This window comes from Aspergillus nidulans, chromosome VIII (assembly GCF_000011425.1).
Source record: "Aspergillus nidulans FGSC A4 chromosome VIII".
NCBI classification, from domain to species: domain Eukaryota; kingdom Fungi; phylum Ascomycota; class Eurotiomycetes; order Eurotiales; family Aspergillaceae; genus Aspergillus; species Aspergillus nidulans.
Genome location: NC_066264.1, coordinates 2,754,929 through 2,770,554, shown reverse-complemented (window position 1 = coordinate 2,770,554; position 15,626 = coordinate 2,754,929). Strand labels below are relative to the sequence as shown.

At 49.5% G+C, this 15,626-nt stretch overlaps 8 protein-coding genes across 8 annotated transcripts, besides 1 other annotated feature; 4 read left to right on the top strand and 4 right to left on the bottom strand.

Moving 5' to 3' along the window:
• Positions 1-15,626: part of a sequence feature (contig 1.10 1..175166(-1)) that runs on past both edges of the window.
• Positions 589-1,707, bottom strand: ANIA_00675 (aldo/keto reductase family protein; the record flags this gene model as incomplete). The annotated part of the gene is made up of 2 exons (XM_653187.2): positions 589-1,103; positions 1,173-1,707. The coding sequence occupies 2 exons, from the start codon at positions 1,705-1,707 to the stop codon at positions 589-591; spliced, it is 1,050 nt and encodes a 349-aa protein (XP_658279.2).
• ANIA_10110 (aspartate/glutamate racemase family protein) lies at positions 2,224-3,111 on the top strand (the record flags this gene model as incomplete). The annotated part of the gene is made up of 1 exon (XM_050613345.1): positions 2,224-3,111. One exon carries the CDS (start codon positions 2,224-2,226, stop codon positions 3,109-3,111), a length of 888 nt encoding a protein of 295 aa, XP_050469169.1.
• Positions 3,530-5,402, top strand: ANIA_00676 (gamma-tubulin mipA; the record flags this gene model as incomplete). The annotated part of the gene is made up of 8 exons (XM_653188.2): positions 3,530-3,575; positions 3,640-3,680; positions 3,792-3,904; positions 3,972-4,025; positions 4,082-4,264; positions 4,333-4,536; positions 4,591-4,677; positions 4,728-5,402. The coding sequence occupies exons 1-8, from the start codon at positions 3,568-3,570 to the stop codon at positions 5,400-5,402; spliced, it is 1,365 nt and encodes a 454-aa protein (XP_658280.2). The 5' UTR covers positions 3,530-3,567.
• On the top strand, positions 7,558-8,673 carry ANIA_00677 (uncharacterized protein). The gene has a single exon (XM_050613344.1). The coding sequence runs from the start codon at positions 8,035-8,037 to the stop codon at positions 8,251-8,253; it is 219 nt and encodes a 72-aa protein (XP_050469168.1). The 5' UTR covers positions 7,558-8,034; the 3' UTR covers positions 8,254-8,673.
• ANIA_00678 (uncharacterized protein) lies at positions 8,986-9,751 on the bottom strand (the record flags this gene model as incomplete). The annotated part of the gene is made up of 3 exons (XM_653190.1): positions 8,986-9,007; positions 9,079-9,176; positions 9,449-9,751. 3 exons carry the CDS (start codon positions 9,749-9,751, stop codon positions 8,986-8,988), a joined length of 423 nt encoding a protein of 140 aa, XP_658282.1.
• On the bottom strand, positions 10,398-11,660 carry ANIA_10111 (serine/threonine-protein phosphatase 2A activator; the record flags this gene model as incomplete). Its single annotated transcript, XM_653191.2, has 1 exon — positions 10,398-11,660. The coding sequence occupies one exon, from the start codon at positions 11,658-11,660 to the stop codon at positions 10,398-10,400; it is 1,263 nt and encodes a 420-aa protein (XP_658283.2).
• Positions 11,922-12,717, bottom strand: ANIA_10108 (FMN-binding negative transcriptional regulator; the record flags this gene model as incomplete). Its single annotated transcript, XM_050613342.1, has 1 exon — positions 11,922-12,717. The coding sequence occupies one exon, from the start codon at positions 12,715-12,717 to the stop codon at positions 11,962-11,964; it is 756 nt and encodes a 251-aa protein (XP_050469167.1). The 3' UTR covers positions 11,922-11,961.
• Positions 13,337-15,344, top strand: ANIA_00680 (Zn(II)2Cys6 transcription factor domain-containing protein; the record flags this gene model as incomplete). The annotated part of the gene is made up of 3 exons (XM_653192.1): positions 13,337-14,283; positions 14,344-14,658; positions 14,750-15,344. 3 exons carry the CDS (start codon positions 13,337-13,339, stop codon positions 15,342-15,344), a joined length of 1,857 nt encoding a protein of 618 aa, XP_658284.1.

Sequence of the window (15,626 nt, the reverse complement as noted above, 5' to 3'; positions counted from 1 at the left end):
CTCCTCTCGTCACCGTCAAACGGTTCCTCGCCGCCTAAAGCCACCTTGTGTTGGTAGTCTCGATATAAATATCGAGAATAAAGCAGGTCACGAATCCAAAGAGCGAAGGGCGCAAGAACTCCTTCCTCGCGATGAACAGAGTCGCATTGAAGGGTCGGAGAACACTGAGGACACGAAGGCCGTCAAATTCACAAAGAACCAAATAGGAAAGACAGGTTAGGTGGCATAAATCGCCATTGAATCAGCAAATATGGTCACGATGCAGCAGATCTCCATCGACCGTTAAAGAGTCAGTGCAATAATCGCAAGAGTAGTAGTGGACAGCGCAGCAGTAAGAAGTTCTGGGGGACGGGCTAAATATGGATGGAGATGGAGACTTGCAGGTGCCACTCAGCTGCCTGGCCACGGTGCCTGTGACGATTACTTACTAAGACCGGTTTAGAACGCTCGATTTTGGTTAGTGAATCGTCACCCCTTTCACGTGACTCATATTTGCCCCTTGTACGTACTCATATGGCATTTGATGACCGATATTTTCAAAATCGGGGTGTATTATATGTAAGTTACTAGTTATATCTCTTGTCTTGTCTATGCCTTCGACTTTCGCTTGAACAATGCTTCCTGGGTGTCATATGTATATATGAGATCAAGATGCCAGTAATCCGGAGCGGTCGCTTTCGCAACCAACCACGCCTTGTCTAGCGCCTCAACTACCTCCTCGGGAAGGGGACCCTTTTGAACATCTTTGAGGTTGCTTTCTAGCTGATTGAAGTTGCTCACCCCAATAATGATTCCGTCTCGACCGTCCTTGATGTTGAGCTTAGAATGATGGTGGATCCAACGCAAGGCTGTCTCAGGCAGTGTAAGCTCATGCTTTTGCGTTACAGGCTCGATGATGTACAAGGCTTCGAACGTCGCATCGCGGAAGTACCGTCTACGGTACAAGCTACCACTTGCGGCGGTGTCGCTATATCTGCCCTCTGCGGGGATGTCCTTCGTTTTATACTTGCCAGAGAGGATCCCGCCAGCCAAAGGGTTATAAACGACAATATCAATACCGTAACGTTTGCAAGCCGGAATCAGCTCAGTCTCGATTGAGCGCGCTAGATAATACGTCAGTATGTTTCAGTTTGATAACAACTCGTCCGGTTCAATTGCCGTCATAAACTCACTGATAGCATTGTACATGGCCTGGTAGATAGTCGGTCGTACCCAGCCTCTCTCATTGCAGAGAGTGACGATCTCTGCAACCTCAAAAGCAGTATAGTTGCTCAATCCCAGTTGCACAAATTTGCCCTCTTTGTGCAGCTCGTTGACAGCCTCGAATGTTTCATCAAATGGGACAGACCGGTCAGCTGCGTGTAGGTAGAAGATATCGACCTGGCTTGTCCCGAGCTCCTTCAGAGATGTCTCGAACTTCTCGCGGAGAACATCAGGCTTATGGACACCAGGAGCCACGGGGTAGACTTTTGTCGCAAGGGTTAGACCTCGGTCTTTCCACTTCGCTTCCGCCGTGAACCTTTCTTGGGTTCCTCCAATGTACAACTGCGCAGTATCGACTTCGTTGAAGCCTTGTTGCTGGAAGTAATCCAGGTGCTTGTTGAATTCCTCTAGTGATGTAACTCGACCGCCTTTCGACTCGTCTTTACCATAGGTCATCAACCCAAGGATTACCCTTGGGACCGGGTTCTGGGCGACGAGGGGCATGTTGTTAATTGTATAGCTGTCTGCAGAGTGCGGCAGAAACGGGTCTGAGTGGAAAGCGATGAAAATGACGAGATCCAGAAGAGCTCACTTTCACAAGAAGAAGCAAGCTTTGGGCACTCTAGAAGAATGTTAAAACGGACCAAAACATGAAGAATCAGGAATTTATCCTTTGGCCCCGTGGGCGAGAGTCCAAAGCGGCGGCTCAATAACTCTAGCATCTACCCCCACATCTCGCGTCATCAAACTAAAGCCGTTTAACTCCGGGAAAATGATTTTTGGTTGTATATAGAATGTCCACTGTTCGCAGGTAGTATGCTGAATTGATCCATATGATGCTAGGTTTGTTAATGAACTGAAAGTTACTTAGAGTACGTTGCTCTTGGCCAACAGATGGTCTTGCGGCAAACTGGCTGAGGATGGACAAATCCCACTCTCAGCAGCATTCCTCCATCTGAACCCCGCCACAACTCTGCTCATGGCCGCAAACCAGTTGGACCCCAATACTCAACAAACACAATGGCATCAATCAGCCGTCCACGATTCTCAATTTTGGTTATCAATCCAAATACCTCTACTCATATGACCAGTGCACTGGTCCCCATCCTTGACAACCTTGGGTATACAGACATCCACTTCGACTACTTCACAGCTCCGCAGTCTGAGACCGTCACACTCCCCGATGGCCGAGTCATTCACGGCATACCCAGCATAAATTCGGGAGAAGACTCAGTTGTATCCGCACTCCACTGCCGGCCATTTGTGGAACCGCTAGTCGAAAAGTACGATGGGTTCCTAGTCGCATGCTATTCAGCGCATCCACTTGTCGGAATGCTCAGAGAAGCTATTGAAAAGCTGGAAGATGCAGCTTTACTAGAGCTCGGGCCGACGGCAAACACAAAGAAGAAGTTCGTGACCGGGATCTTCGAAGGAAGCATTGTAACCTCTCTATCACTGGTTAGCTCTTTCCAACTTACCTGGGACGGAGGGTTCGGCAAGTCGCAAGCCAAGGACACTTTTGGTATCGTTACTACTGGGAGTAGTTGGAAGGTCGAGCTCAGCAATGCTGTTTCGGATATGCTTGTTAATTCCGGTAATCATAAGGGCTCTTCCAGTCGGTTCGCCGGCGTGGAAACCACAGGACTCACGGCTGTTGAATTGCATACTACTCCTCCTGAAGAAGTACGAAGGAGGATTATTGAGGCTACCGAAAGATTAATCAAAGCAAATTCACGACCTGTCAGTGCGATTTGCCTGGGATGTGCTGGTATGGCCGGCATGGAGGAAGCGGTACGAGAAGGTTGCATCAAAGCATACGGCCGCAAGCAAGGTAGTCGGGTAAAGATAGTTGATGGCGTCGTGTCTGGTGCAGGGATGCTCGTCACAGCATGCAAAGCTGGCTTCTGAGACGAGCTATTTTCCCAGTATATCAGGGAAATGGATTGGTCCCAGGAGTCAGAGGGGACAAGTCCAGCTTGCTTGGATTTCAGGATACCACTGACATGTAAGCACCCTGATATGCGCTGTTCGTGCCAGGCGTCGGGACAGCACCGTGGGCTCTTCCAGCCTTGAAAAGCCCATCAGAGGTATTCTATACTTGCTATATTCATATTGAGTTCTGAACCAGGAAGAATTTGGTTGAATCACCGCTCAGTTTCTAGCATATAGTGTATTATATTGAAACAGGTTCTTATGTTCATCTCGTCCATTGTAGCATGGTGTAGCAGCAGCAAACGAAGGTGCGTCATTTTAAAGTTCGTTGCGGCCTTAGGCCCCACACTTGTAAGGTCTATCTACGGCGTACAAAGGAACGCGCTACGCGTTGATTTATCACCTTGACTTCACTTAAGGCAAGCAAGAAAGATGCCTAGGTATACCCTCCAAAACTTCTCATCAGGCGGCAATTCCTCTCCAGTGATACTAACTCCTGTCTAGGGAGATTATCACAATCCAAGCCGGCCAATGCGGCAATAACGGTGCGAAACCCGCGACCTGAAGCGATCCATCCCGAGACCCCTCTTCCGCAACCAGGAATGCAGCCCATTCGGGCCATTGCTGGACAATGTACTGACGGAATGATTATGCAGTTGGTAGTCAGTTTTGGCAACAGCTATGTCTCGAGCACGGAATTAGTCAGGATGGAAACTTGGAGGAGTTTGCGACAGAAGGCGGCGATCGCAAGGATGTCTTCTTCTACCAGGTGTGTAGACCGCCGTGTGTGTCAAACGGGAAATTCTCGGTTTAACTATCAACGGGCTTGACTTTAGAGTGATGATACACGATATATTCCCCGGGCAATTCTGCTAGACCTGGAACCGAGGGTATGATACTCATCTGCGAAGCGTTGCGGACAACGAGCTGAAGCTACTCTGACCAGGTCCTGAACGGCATTCAATCCGGTCCATACAAAAACATCTACAATCCAGAAAACTTCTTTATCGGGCAACAGGGTATCGGTGCTGGTAATAATTGGGGTGCTGGATATGCAGCCGGTGAGGTCGTCCAGGAGGAGGTCTTCGACATGATTGACCGGGAGGCGGATGGAAGTGACTCTCTAGAGGTAAGGCTCCGGATAGGAACAGCCTGAGTTTTTTTTTTTTTTTTTTTTTTTTTTTAATACTGGATCAGGGCTTCATGTTTTTGCACTCGATCGCTGGAGGAACTGGTTCAGGGCTGGGAAGTTTCCTTCTAGAACGCATGAACGACCGATTTCCGAAGAAGTTGATACAGACATATTCTGTCTTCCCGGATACCCAAGCTGCAGATGTCGTGGTCAACCCGTATAACAGTCTTCTTGCCATGCGACGGTTAACGCAGAACGCCGACTCTGTTGTAAGCCAATGGTGCTTGGATCATTGTCGTCCCATACGCTCACCCATTGTTTAGGTTGTTCTAGATAACGCCGCATTGTCGAGAATTGTTGCGGACAGATTACACGTGCAAGAACCTTCCTTCCAGCAGACGAACCGCCTCGTATGTGTCTTATATAAAGGTGCTGAAGGTCCTTTGCTGACGATCTGTAGGTGTCTACTGTTATGTCTGCTTCCACCACCACGCTCCGATACCCCGGTTATATGCATAATGACCTCGTCGGGATCATCGCATCCCTCATTCCCACGCCGCGCAGCCATTTCCTACTCACCTCATACACGCCTTTTACGGGAGATAATATCGATCAGGCCAAGACGGTCCGAAAAACAACCGTTCTGGATGTCATGCGCCGTCTGCTGCAGCCCAAGAACCGGATGGTCTCGATCAACCCCAGCAAGTCCAGCTGCTACATTAGTATCCTCAACATAATTCAGGGTGAGGCGGACCCAACGGACGTGCACAAATCGCTGCTCCGTATTCGCGAACGACGCCTAGCGTCGTTTATACCTTGGGGTCCTGCTAGTATTCAGGTGGCCTTAACGAAAAAATCTCCATACATTCAAAACACACACCGAGTCAGTGGCTTGATGCTGGCAAACCACACCTCTGTTGCCACATTATTTAAGCGAATCGTTCAACAATACGACCGTCTGCGAAAACGAAATGCTTTCCTAGAACAATACAAGAAGGAAGCTCCATTCCAAGACGGCCTCGATGAATTTGATGAAGCTCGCGCAGTGGTAATGGATCTTGTTGGGGAGTATGAGGCGGCAGAACGAGAAAACTACCTCGACCCAGATGCGGGAAAGGATGAAGTTGGAGTATAAAGGATTCTCACAGTTCATTTTCCTTTGTTTCTTAAAAACTCATGACTCTAAGAATGACCCGGTGTATTCTGAGAAGGAAACGGCGTTTTCTTTATATTCTAATGTCAACGTCCTCTTTGTGTTTAACCCCATACTTAGCACCAGAGTAATATATCAGGAAAAATGGAAAAAATTTTCAAACTCTAAATGGGGATGTTCTTGTGCCGGTCGCGATGACGTCTCCAGCCTTGGCTGGAGAGAATATTAAGCTTGCAAGAACCGCCCACCGCAGTCATTCGAAGCGGTGCTGCATATGTCTGCTGTCCATACATTGTTCTGGGTTTTGATATCTTCGGTTGTCAGATGGCCCACCTCCGCGTTTTGGGGTAGAGTCTAACGACGATCATCTCGGCCACAGTCCGCTCAATGCGCCGAAATGACTGTTACAATAGCCGCTACAATGACATATAATTCAGCCTAGATATAATGTACCTAAGCGCTTGTCATCTCTCTAAAGAACTTGAAGCGGACCGATCAGTTGCTGGTGAGTCATTGACAGCCGTAGAGAAGTGGACACATTCGTTTCCGTCGACGCGCAGAAACTTGGACATTCGTGCATGCAGAATACGTAGCTATGTACTCCGTAGAGTGTGGAGAATATCTTCAGAACGAGTCGAGGACACGAGTTGAGGATTGGCGCAGCTCAGGTTGATGCCAGATGGTGCAGTGAAGTGAGGTGAGTAAGATGAGGTGCAGTCCGCAGTTACCGGGCCCAGTCAAAAAATCAAGATTCACTGATTGAGTCTTAGCGCCATATCCGAGCAGATAACCTCTGAACGTCTGAAGAATATCCACCTCCAACAGCTGCATGCTCCCTTTGGCAGCCGGGTTGGGGAGGATCCGATTAGTTGACTCTAGACAAAGGTTGCCCAACTTTTACCCAGAATTCTAATTTCAACTACCCCGGAGTACAAAGTACATGAAGCCAGCCGCCGAAGTCGCCCTCACCCTGCGGACTGGATAGCTGTACTCCGCGGCTGGCCTTTTGGATCGAAAATCACACTAGACCTCCTTAAATGATGCCATTACTGAAAGCTGGATCGGGCTCAACTGGCGAGCCTGCAGCCAGCACAGTCTAACTGAGCACAGCACAGACAGCAGATGGGCCGATCTGCATCGCGCCCTGTGCGTTGGTGGTGTGCGACTGCAACTCATCCATGATCCGACGTCCTACTTTCTGTGCTCCGCGCTGCTGGTCAAAAGGTACCGCACAGATAGGCTCCAAGCACGGCAATGTGACTCTCTAGAGTGCTACGTATCTCTCGGTATCCTCGACTCTCGAATCTTGAGGTGGGACGGCTATACACTCAGCTGACGGAAGGGATTCCGCAGGCTGCGATCTACCGTGAACCGATCCATGTGACTACTAGTTCGCAAGTCTCAACCAGGGGATTGGGATTTTGTCAACCGACGACCAAGTCACCTGTTCCTATCAATGATCCTTTTTAATAAGTCAAATCAATTATGGGCTGATTATTTGCGGGGAGACGGTTAGTTAAACCCAGATGCATATTGCACGGACAGTGGCTTGACTGCGAGCTGAGTACCTGGATATTGCGTGCATCGCACTGGCTAGTGGCAGGGCTGGTGCATTGCAGCGGTTGGGTTGTGAATCTTGTTCAGAGTAAACTAGAGTAGACTAGAATTGGCTCATTCTCCATTCAGTTCCTGTGATAGTGGCACTTGCGACAATATTCAGTCAGAAGTTGGTGGCAGCATGACGACATTGAAAGGGGAATGGCTGATGGCTGAAGTTTGGGAGACGGACACGTAACTATGGACAAGGACAGTTGGTCGTCAACCACCACCATCACGACGTCGTAAACTATGTCGTACCCTCCGCGAAGGAAATGAGGCACCGGCAAGGCTAGGTTGGAGCCTGCCTCAGGTATCGCTAATGCTACCACCCCCAGCAGCATATAGTCTGGATCATGACCGATTAATAAAGCAGCGAATATTCAGGATGAAGCGCCCCAGGCGAGACGTGGAAGTTTCCAGCGCTCCACCTTTGAATCTAGTAATCTAATAATACTCTCTTGCTGTCGGCGGCGATCCCTTTGACTCAGCCGGGCCTCCATGAGGCAATTCCGTATAAATTGACTTTTGCGCTGCTCTCGCCGCTGCCCTTTTCTGTCTCCTTGCCATTCTTTGTCTTCCTGTTGCCTCCGACCTTCACCCGGTTCCAGAGTCCGCTAATCTTCTCTCGTATATATACCGCTTTCCTCCAGACATCCCTTCCATCCTTTTCATCCTCCTTAGCTTCTTCATACTATCTGTTCCTTATCCGGCCGGCCTCCTTATCTGCCTCGCGGGCTCGCCTCCCCCAACTCATTTCGCCCTTGTGACCGCTCCTCTCCTAGTCACCTCACCATTTGCTCTTACCACGTCATCTTTCGGTTCTCAATAGTCCGCTCATCATATCGTCAATTTGACCTGGGCGGTAACACTTTGAAACTTTCCAAACACTTCTCCAACTCAACAATCAACTGAGCCAACACATCTCCGCACCGCTAGCCGATTTCGGCGCCGTCGCCCGCGTACCATCTCGTTATCCGGACCATTCCTTCCCTTTCTCTCGCCACCACCGCCCAACATGGCTCCACGCAAGCCCCGTTGCAACTTCAAGGAATGCAAGGAAGCCGCCCAGCGCATCGTTGGTGACTGCAGCTTTTGCAACGGCCACTTCTGCTCTAAACATCGAATGCTCGAAGCTCATTCCTGTACCGGTCTCGAGGACTGCAAGAAAGAATCCCATGCACGGAATGCCGATAAACTCAACAGTGAGCGAACTCAGGTCATCAAGGGTGTATAGGAGAGGCACGGCTCGGATTTCCTGACTCGCCTTGGCCTTCCCAGTCACTTGGGCTGTGACTACCTTCACCGCTACACTACGTTGCAGCCAATATCTTATGTTTCCTGCTTTTTCCATCTCGTCTTTGAGCATCTTCAGTTCTGGGTTGGGGCATTTACTTTCTACTTCTTACTTTCCGCATCTTATGCGCGGCGTTAGACCAGTGGAGTTGAGTTGATTTTTGGTTATTTCTCGGCATGACTGGGTTTCTGGGATCTGGTGGTTTATTGACATCCTGGATAGTCGATGGCTGCCTGATGGCAAGACTCCTAATGGATTGGGGTAGAATTCTTGATCTCAATTACGGACTATCTTCGTGTCCATTGGCGTGTCACATAGCCAGCGGGTAATAGGTACATAAACTGCATACTCTCAGCCTATCATCTTTCTATCCTTTCGTAAATGTTCCTTGTAAGTCAAGAGCAACTGAAGCGCCGCCGAGGGCGTAGCCAGCATTATCCCTCCTTCAGCCAGTAAGCTTGCAGAACGTAGCCAGCTCCATCCCAGCACGCGAAAGCTCAATCAGGCCGAATGCTCCAGCCCACTGGGCAAACTATTGAGCCAACTTCCCATCCCCAACGGGATACGTACAGACAAGCTGAACCGGAATGTCGGTCCAGAAGTCGTGCTCCGTACAAATTAGCACCCGTAAACCTGGTTCAACAACCGTAAACCCCCGGTCTCCCCACGCCCTTAACCAGGGCCAATCTTCGGCCTGCACGATAGTTAGCATCCATCATTGTATTAAAAGCCAAGGAAGAGAAGCTGGCAAGTCTGAAAACGTACATATCGTGATGCTCACTCAACCTGCTAAGGTACTTATTCAGCTCCTCGACTCGCTCCTTATGGGTCTTGACGCCCTCGCGCTTTAGACGCTCTTGTATCTACACACGTCCATCAGTATCAGCATGTGTGTAGCCATTACTAGAAATCGATTGTTGAGAAACAGCCCAGGGGTAAGTAAGGTAGGATAAAGCAGGTCTATTACAGCCCAGCCAAAAAGCAAACACATCAGAAGAGAAGAGATGATGAGACAGAGCAAAAGTACTTCTGGCTCATACCGAGGAAGATCGATATATGCGAGAGCGAAAGGAAAAAAATATTCGAGTATCGGTAATCTGGGAACAATGTGCGCAATGGATGCAATGCAACATACCCGTTTCCTCCTCAGTTCCTCATGTTTCCTCTCAGCCTCTGTCTTCGCAGGCTGCGTTGGTGTCGATGTCCCTGTAGAATGGGATTCATCCTCCCCCTCTGCACCACCGGATACCGATCTTGCGCGCTCCTCAGCAGCGGCATCCTCGCTCCTTTTCTCCTCCACCTTTTCACCAACACCAGTAGTGGCACCTGTGCCAGCCGAAGAGCTCTTCTTGCTCTTCTTCTTCTTCACCCGGCCATCGCTCACTTTAGCGCCCTTGAGTTTGAGCTTCCCGCCTCCACCAGCTGAGTATTCGTCCATGATGACGTGACGCCTTCAGGTCCGTGATCGGTTTGGGTATAGAATAATTAAGCCCGAGGTTGGCGCAAGTCCACTGCAATGCGGACGGAATGGGTGTGGCGCCGGTGCCGCTTTAAGTAAAAGGCGGGTCATGTGACCTGACTCTACAGTGTAGGCTATTCGGAGTACAGGGATTAAGGCAGATTTCTGGACATCCCATGCTACCGTTTTTGAATTACTACATTGGCACTACTTGGTACAGATGCTGTTAGGATATATTTGTTCGAGGTGCGTAGACTAAGGCGTTGACTCTAGAGGAGATATGAGTCCGCTAAAGCCTGTTTGTATAATGAATCACCGATCGATGTATAAGCTCCGTTGAAGTATTTTCTTGCTACATCGTATAATCACTTCGGTATTATTCATGAAGGCCTACAGAAGGCAATGCAGCTATTTCACCCCAGGCACATAGTCTACGGGCTTTAGCCTAATCATATCTCAGCCTGTCATTCTCGGTCTGGGTCTGGCACTGGTAATGTTTGGCAATCATGGCGAAACAATACATTAGACTATTAACCTTTTGTTTCATTTAGCATTCTAATCATCTGCATATATTTCCATTACTCATCAGATCATTTTATTCCACGATGACTGCACATAGTAGTCACTAATCGAAGGGAATCGGACGCAGGCTCGAACCACCACCCATTCGTTTCCGCATTTCTTGTCCTGCAGCTACAGTGCTCGGCACCTTGATGCCACAGCAATCGCCAAACCAGTCTAGTTGCTGACTGTGGTCGTGCACATGGCTATGTCCATGTGCATGCGTATGCTCACCCTCCTCTTCGGCTTCACCTTCACCCATTCCCGGTTCAGCGGGCAGCAAGCTTCCAAACAAAAAGTGCTGCATAATGGGGAGTTTCCCCAATACCTCCTTGACAAACATCTTTTTCATTCCGCTTTCAATCTTAGTCCAGTTCTTTGCGCCGGAAATATCGTCCAGCATGGGACTGTGCCACCGTAGCCCTTTCACTGTCTTAACACTATCCACCCACCGGACTTGATCAAGGTACAGATATCGGTCTCCTTCCTCGTCGAGTATAGCAGTATTATGAATCGCCAACGGTGTGATATACGGGTGCCCAACAAGCTGAGCGGCACCGAACAAAAACGGCAAGAAGTGGTAATCATCTAGGCCCCAGACACCATGCGAACCAGCAGGCTCAAGGTAATACGTCGATTGCACCTCCCGCATAAGCCGCATGTACCGCACATAAACGTGGAAAACGATCGCCTCAAAATCCGGCTCTGAGAAGAGACCTAGCTGCCGCAGACATAGCAGCCACATCATGAAGTTCAGTTCATGTCCAGATCCATAGTCTAGTCTGTCACGCGACCCTAGCGAGTGAATCAGGTATGTGGATATCTCGTTAACAGCGGCTGCGTCCTCAATCCCTAGGATGTCTCTGAGCCATGCTGGGCTTTGGGCGGCGACGTCGTCGAACAAATCGCGGAAGGCAGGGTTGCCAAACCGAGAGCCACCCTGATCAATAGATGGGTGGCTCTCAACAAGCGTGCGGATGTTGTCTACCACTGAGAGGATTTTCGAAATCTTTGGCGAGTAGCCGGGTTCTGCGTTTGCATCTGGTGCTGCGCGACCTCGAACTGAATCGGAGAGGCCGAAAATGAAGGCGAGAACGAGTGTATAAGTAGACGAGGAGAGGAATGTTTCATGGTCATTTTTGGAAAGGATTCGGCGGACAGGCCGCGAGTAGCTGTGGGAGGACAAATCTGGCGGTTTTGAGAGCGGAGGGGTGACGGGAGCTGGTTCTCTAGGGGATTGCGTTTTTGCTCTAGCTGCTCGGAGTTCTGACAGCTTTTGTGAAAGGTCGATCTTTGGTTTCGGCGACGGATTCGTATTTGAGGCCATCCTGAAGGTTAGTACTCAGTTGTATGGTGTATAAAGTGTATACCAGTTGTTAGTATGGTAAAATCCCTAATGATGTCAAATCGGCTGGGCGGGGACACGGCCGTGGTCCGATGGGTGGAGCCCCATTGCGGTTAGCGTATATAGCTTGTAGAGGGTGCTGTATCGACAATTGCATACTTAATATCGATGCCTCCTCGCGTATTCTATGAAATCTGCTACTGTGCCGCAAGTTTTATTTTCCGATATGTGCTAACTTTTATATGTATTCGCATAGTGGCACAGAAAATAGTCTTTTTACTGGTCACTTCTTATCTTTCATTTCACCCCTCTCCCTTACTATATTGGCTATGCATTTTCCAGCATCCGTCCCTAAATTCTCAAACCCACTAATAACACCGTCTCGGTCGCCCTGACCCATCTCTTGACTCATCTTGAATTTCCCCTGTAAGCGATCAATGGTAATCTCAATCCCGATGATGTTCTTCTTCAGGAGCTCAACATAGGAAACAGGTGCATCAGACACCTGCCATGGAGAAGAATATTTCATGATCGACGTTTCAGACTGATGTGACAGTTCCTCGATTTGCTTTTGCAAGAAGGTCATCGTCTCTTCAGATTTGGAGTCGCAGTAGATACGGATCTTGCCGTATGCCTGCGCAGCGGCATAGTTCCAGGTGGGAACGACCTTTCCAGTAGCGGGCTTGGTTTCGGTATAGAACTTCGGAGTCACATAATGATGGTGTGGTCCGTTAAAGAGCACCAGGACCTCGTCTGACAGTTCGAGGCTTGTGTTGCCTTGCTCTTGTTGCGCGGTCAAGGCTTCAATGAGTGCTTTTGCCTGGGGGTTTTGTTTTGCCATGTGGCCGCGTAGTACACCATTTGAGAGGCTGCCATCGGATGTCTCTGGAGCATCCAGCACAAATGGAATATGGCTCGATTGGATAAGGGGATATAAAGGTGATTTGATAGCGGTTGTGAGAATTCCCAGAGGGTTGTCCCGGATTAGTTGCTGGAGTATGGATATCTGGGCTTCTGCGTGGACGGCTCGTAGATACATATTGATTGTAATGTGACACTCTTTACTGGTTCTGAAAGGATGCCTGAGATGTGATCATGGCCCTTTTATAACAAGTTGTGGACCTTCACAACCATAGCCTACTATCACAAGGTACCTAGTTTTGTTAGCCGTTTGGCACCCTCAATCAGGCGTGTATGATTGGCAGAAAGAGCCGAATCGTCGCCGAACTGCTCCAAACGGAAAGGTCAACCGGTCGGGTAGACCCCCGCTTGGAGGCGACCTGTCAGATTCGGACAGGATGGTCAAGATGACTGCGAGAACATCAAATCTCCGAGATCGTTCGAGTACGAGCGCAAGTCAGACCCTGAGACGGAGCCGCTAGAGGCCCAATGGAGTCAGCTACATTTTTGAAACAGAGCGGCATTGTCCAGGTATCAACGGTGAAATCAGAAAGATTTTGTTCTTAGAAGGCTAAACAAGGAGCTAAACGGCCTTAAATCACGTGCTCTCTTTGTTCTAATGCCTAGAGTCCAACGATTTTGGAATGAACTCGACAGCTCCTATTTGGACCAGCTCGAACGAAGCCATTATTTTGCGATGCGCAACCACTCAATGCCTACCGCTTCTTCATGCCACTTTCCCACCAGAACCAGGGACAATGTCTAGTCAAGATTCCTTCCAGTCCGGCTCCACTTCCAAGGTGGGGAAGAGGAGAGCCGCTCCATACGGGCAGGCCTGCCTTCACTGCTTCAAGACCAAGTCCAAATGCGTTAGGCAGGACAATTCAGATAGCTGTGAAAGATGTCTTCGACTGAAGAAGGAATGTTCCTCAGCAGATGCGCTTCGCAAACGAGCATCGCAGAAGTCTCCCGATGCTGGCTCAGCGGCCATAATCGCGAATCTCCAAGCCCAAATTGACGATCTCAATGCGTTGTTGCATAAGGTTGTTGAGAATTCTGCATCGCCTGCGGCTCTACGTGAGTACATAGAAATGCAGCAGCGTGAAGGAAAACAAAAACAGAAAGCATATGAAGAGACCGAGTCGCCCATGTCTTACCAGACGCCAACCACTTCGAGTGACTGGCGGTTAGACCCGGAGCAAGAACAGACACGCCTTTCTGTTTTCCGCAGTCGCATGCTACCGTTTCTCGCGTTCACGCACCTCTCACCAGATGCGACTGCAGAAAATATCTTTGCAAGCAAACCACTATTCTTCCAAGCCATTATGGCTGTTACCTCGCCATCAATCCAGGAGAGGCGGGCTCGTGGAAGCGATCTGAAACGGGTCATAATCCAGAGGACATGGGAAGGTATTGAATCGAGTCTGGATCTACTGCTATGTGTCTTGACATATCTCGGCTGGGGCTATGATACTTTCGTCAACAAGGCCTCCACGTCCAGTCCCTCGCGCCTCACGCAGATAGCAATGGCAGTAGCCCATGACCTTCGTGTAGACACTTCTGGGCTTAAAAGATCAGACCTTCTTTCAAATGAGGTCTTAGACCCGGAACATCAGACGCATGACACGGGAAACCCTGAAAACTCGGCGCAACAAATCCTGGAGAATGAGAGGGCTATACTCGGATGCTTTTTCTTGAGCTCCATGTACGTCTTTGCCTTCGCATCCTCAATCATCCAAAGCTGACGTGAGCTGGCATTGCTCAGGACGGCATCTCATTATGGCCGGATGGAGCCGATGCGCTGGACACCTCTACTGGAGGAGTATCTCAGCACTATTAGCAGGTCCAGAGAGTGTCCGACCGACGAGATTTTCTCCTTGCAGATACGCCTACAGGTGTTAGCTCAGCAGGTCTGCGAACAACGTGATCAGCGAGACTTAGACCGTTGCCAGGTGGCTTCAAACACAGCATCGTCGGGTTCAACAGAACCCCTGCTTAACAGATGGTATCTTGAGGGCCTCCAGAGGAAGCTGCATGAGATTACGGCTTCCATACCGCTGCACCTTAAGGAGAATGGCAAGTTACCTTTTATTCTAAATGTTGTTCGGAAGACTACTAACATATGCTCATATAGGGACCCTCCTGTCCCAGCTGCACTACACCTCTTTAAGTATATACGAAACCATCCATCCTGTGAATCCGGATGTCATGCAAACCTCGCCTTCACTTAGCGTGTCTTCCACTCTTGACGAGCGAGATTGCCACTATCAGACGCTGCAGTCGATACGAGCCTTCTTCGATATCATCCTCAGGTTTACTCCCGTAGATTGGGCAGGATTTCCGTTCCATTTCTGGGTGCAGGACATCCGATGTACATCCGTGCTGATAAGGCTATCACTCTCGCCAAGTTACCGCGACGAAGTTCGCAATACAGTTAACGTGCTCAGTGTCATAGATCTGGTATCAGATAAGTTAAAAGGCGCTGCAACTGAAATGGGAGAGACTTCGCCAGAAGACCTTTTCGGAACCCTTTACCGGATTGGGAGGATGTTGCGCGCTTTTATAGGCCCCAAGCTGGAGCCTGTAGGTCTTTCAGAGCAGCAACAGAGCGCTCTCCCATATGTGGAAACGCCCCTCTGGAATGAGCCGGAGACGGCTGGGCCGTCGCAGTTGGAACTTATGCAAATGCTCGGCTTCAACAACCTGATGGAGACTTCGACGGCACTGCCCTATAACCCCTCTATATACTACTACACATATAGCTAGTCCAATAAATGGCCATAATCGGAGTGCCTATCCTCCAGGCTCCGCTACAGGAGGGACCTCTGCCCTGGCCTTCAGTCCTATTAACAGAGTCCACTCGAGCCACACCTTGAGCTACGCTCTGAGATACTGAACACCAAGCCAGGAATGGACTGCAGCTATGGATAGATCGTACTCATTTTTCTTTCGACCTTCACGCCCTGTGATTAGTGTATACTTCCGGTTTGGGAAGTTGAGAGGAGTGGGGCTGTTAAGAACTTCTCTGAGCGTTCCACGGGTGGGCCG